The sequence below is a fragment of the Salvelinus namaycush genome, chromosome 30, assembly GCF_016432855.1.
Source record: "Salvelinus namaycush isolate Seneca chromosome 30, SaNama_1.0, whole genome shotgun sequence".
Lineage (NCBI taxonomy): Eukaryota > Metazoa > Chordata > Actinopteri > Salmoniformes > Salmonidae > Salvelinus > Salvelinus namaycush.
Genome location: NC_052336.1, coordinates 27,125,357 through 27,128,694, shown reverse-complemented (window position 1 = coordinate 27,128,694; position 3,338 = coordinate 27,125,357). Strand labels below are relative to the sequence as shown.

At 46.4% G+C, this 3,338-nt stretch overlaps 1 protein-coding gene across 1 annotated transcript; it reads left to right on the top strand.

Moving 5' to 3' along the window:
• Window positions 1-1,632: 1,632 nt before the first annotated feature.
• LOC120025354 (muscarinic acetylcholine receptor M4-like) lies at window positions 1,633-3,090 on the top strand. Its single transcript, XM_038969891.1, has 2 exons — window positions 1,633-2,545; window positions 2,618-3,090. Exons 1-2 carry the CDS (start codon window positions 1,684-1,686, stop codon window positions 3,088-3,090), a joined length of 1,335 nt encoding a protein of 444 aa, XP_038825819.1. The 5' UTR covers window positions 1,633-1,683.
• The last annotated feature ends 248 nt before the right edge of the window (window positions 3,091-3,338 follow it).

Genomic DNA, 3,338 nt, shown 5'->3' with positions numbered 1-3,338 from the left:
TCTGACTCGAGCCCAAGTCATGTGACTCGAGTCCACACCTCTGGAGCTAGGTAAACTGAAGTGTCTGTAAAATAACTCAGGTATGCATATTCACTAGCTCACGATATCTAATTTTTAACGCAAATACTAATTTGCATATGCACATGATCATAAAACCAGAACACATAACCAAGGATGAACACCCAACCAGGCTATTCTTCGTTTGGAAGTAAAAACATATACTATTATGTGCTTTATGTCTTCAAACTTTCATACCGTGTATCACATTTCAAAGAACGAAATGTCTTGGCGAAGAGCATTTCACAGAGGGAAAGATGTTACGTAACAGTGGACATGTTGGGAGGTTTGTGCTAATGTAGCGGTCTTTATATGTACCACAGGAGAACCAAGAAATGAAGAGCGACACCACGGCTGGCTTTTTGGCTTTTATGTCGATCTGCAATAGCATTGTGAAACGACAGGACAGGGACACATCAGCCTCCAATGCACCATCTGACAAGTTGTTCTTTCTCTCTCAAGGTTTTCTCGGACTCACACACTCATACATAAAGCCATAATGTATAGTATAAAATAATAACCAGTCCTTAATACAAAGAGTGTATAATCTTAATTCTTAGACAATAGAACCATACCTGCAATAGTATTGTGAAAAGACAGGACAGGAACACATCAGTCTCCAATGCACCATCTGACAAGTTGTTCTATACAAGAGCATGAAGAAAGGTAAAACACATATCCTGTCTCACATCCCACAACACACATCCATTTCAGTGTTGACAGTATTAAAATACAACAACTCGTGTATAAAAACAGAGGAATACAAACAAGCTACAACGTGGAATCGCCTTTATCCCATTCAGACCTTAGAGGGATAAAACTACATCTCCCATAATGCAACGCTAGCATCAGTCGGCAGCTCAGCTAACCGTTTGCATCACAGAAAGGCATGCTAGCTAGAACAGCAATTCTTTTTAGCACTCTGTAAACTATATTAATAACTATAAAACTCTGAAAGTGACATGTTTCAATAGTCTCACACTCCCTTATAACAATATCTACTACATTAACCTTGGGATGTTTTAATTATTTCACGTCATTGGACTTCTACAAAGGAGAGTAATCTGCAACACATACCTTTCTCTCTCAGTGTTTTCTCAGACTGAGGAGAACGGGAGCTACAGGTAGTACCAGAGTGTTAGTAGGGGACATAAGCACTCAAATGAAATAAAATACATTTAATGAAATAAAACCCGAAGATGTTAACATCATTCAGCTGCTGTAGCTGCCTACCTAACATCAACAGGCAGCACCAGTAGCGCAACAATTAAAAATAGACACCAAAAGTAAAGTTCCTGGCGATCATAGCGATCTGACTCCCCCCTTCTGTCCGAACTTGGAATATTCCTGTTCGCGGCCTTGGGCCACTGACCTTTAAGCTGGTTGTTCTGTTCTGCATTGTGTACTATTCTAATAACTTGAAGTTTGATGGAATAACCTTTTTAACTCTCCTTCACTAAGCATCGAGAATTAACATATTGTTATTATTGTGCTTCCTTTTCAGGCTCCTTGAGCAACATTTCCAGTGATGTCTTGTCAGCCAACCTCAGCTGTAATGATTCTGGCACCAATGAGACCTGTGTGGTGGGGGAGGAGGAGGTGGGAAGCCCCTACAAAGCCGTGGAGATGGTCTTCATCGCCCTGGTTACAGGCTCCCTTAGTTTTGTCACTGTCACAGGCAACATCCTGGTGATGCTCTCCATTAAAGTAAATCGGCACCTCCAGACGGTCAACAACTACTTCCTGTTTAGCCTGGCGTGTGCAGACCTTATCATTGGTGCGTTCTCCATGAACCTCTACACTGTCTACATCATCGTGGGCTATTGGCCCCTGGGACCTGTAGCGTGTGACTTGTGGCTGGCCCTGGATTACGTGGTGAGCAATGCTTCTGTCATGAACCTTCTTATTATTAGCTTTGACCGCTACTTCTGTGTCACCAAGCCCCTGAGCTATCCAGCCAGAAGGACCACCAAAATGGCTGGGCTGATGATTGCAGGTGCCTGGATTCTTTCCTTCATTCTTTGGGCCCCTGCTATCCTGTTTTGGCAGTTTATTGTTGGAGAACGCACGGTTCCACCAGGAGAGTGCTACATCCAGTTTCTCTCCAACCCTGCCGTCACTTTCGGCACAGCCATCGCTGCCTTCTACCTGCCTGTGGTCATCATGATGGTGCTCTACATCCACATCTCTCTGGCCAGCCGCAGCCGGGTGTCCAAGCAGAAGCCTGAGGCTGAGAAAAAGACGAAGGGCCTCAAGATACCTAACCCACTCAAGAGCCACATCCTTAACAGACAGAATAACAACAACCAGTCCCCCAAGCCCAGTCTGGAGTCCTGCAACACTGGTGAAGCTGTGAAGAATGGCAAGATTGACGAGTCTGTTGTTTCCACCAAGGCTGACGCTAGTGTCAATCCAGAAGAGAAGGAGAGTTCCAATGGCTCCAGCACAGCCAGCATTGCCCCCAAAAATGCCAAGGAGAGGGCCAACAGTGAAGCCATTTCCGAGGGGGGCCTTGGCATTGCTCCTGCACCTGCTCCTGCACCTGAACCTGCACCTGCAGCGGCAACCGTTAAACTCAACCCTGCCTCTAAATGGTCCAAGATCAAGATTGTAACCAAGCAGGCTGGTGACGAGTGCATTACTGCCATCGAGATTCAGCCACCCATCAGGGGGGGCGAGACCCGCTCTATCCCAGTCAACCGCCCCCGGAAGGTGGCGCGCAAGTTTGCCAGTATTGCCCGCAGCCAGGTGAAGAGGAAACGCCAAATGGCAGCCAGGGAGAAAAAGGTGACCAAAACCATCTTCGCCATCCTGCTTGCCTTCATCCTCACATGGACCCCGTACAATGTCATGGTGCTCATCAGCACCTTCTGCCACTCCTGTGTCCCGGACACTGTGTGGGCCATCGGCTACTGGCTGTGCTACGTCAACAGCACCATCAACCCAGCCTGCTACGCCCTCTGCAACGCCACCTTCAAGAAGACCTTTAAGAATCTCCTCATGTGCCAGTATAAGAATATTGGAACAAGATGAGCTGGAGCATACATACGGTAGTAGGGCTGGTGAGGGGTAATATTACTAAGACATCTGGAGGGCTGAGTGGTTACAGAGAAGGGGAGGAGGGAGCCTCCACAGGGAGCCTCCACAGTCATGTTTATGAACTTATGTCACACTCAACGCTCCTCTGAGACGTTTTAGCCACAGAAGATAGTAACATCTTAGCTACGTCCAAATGATACAGTATGAATATGATGGCCAATGTGAGGATGGGGCAAGTGAAG

Excerpts from the sequence above, each read along its gene's own strand:
- LOC120025354 (XM_038969891.1), top strand. The coding sequence starts at position 1,684 with ATGGTCTTCATCGCCCTGGTTACAGGCTCCCTTAGTTTTGTCACTGTC. Across the intron at positions 2,546-2,617 it reads TGCCAAGGAGAGGGCCAACA|CGGCAACCGTTAAACTCAAC; the intron begins GTGAAGCCATTT and ends CTGCACCTGCAG.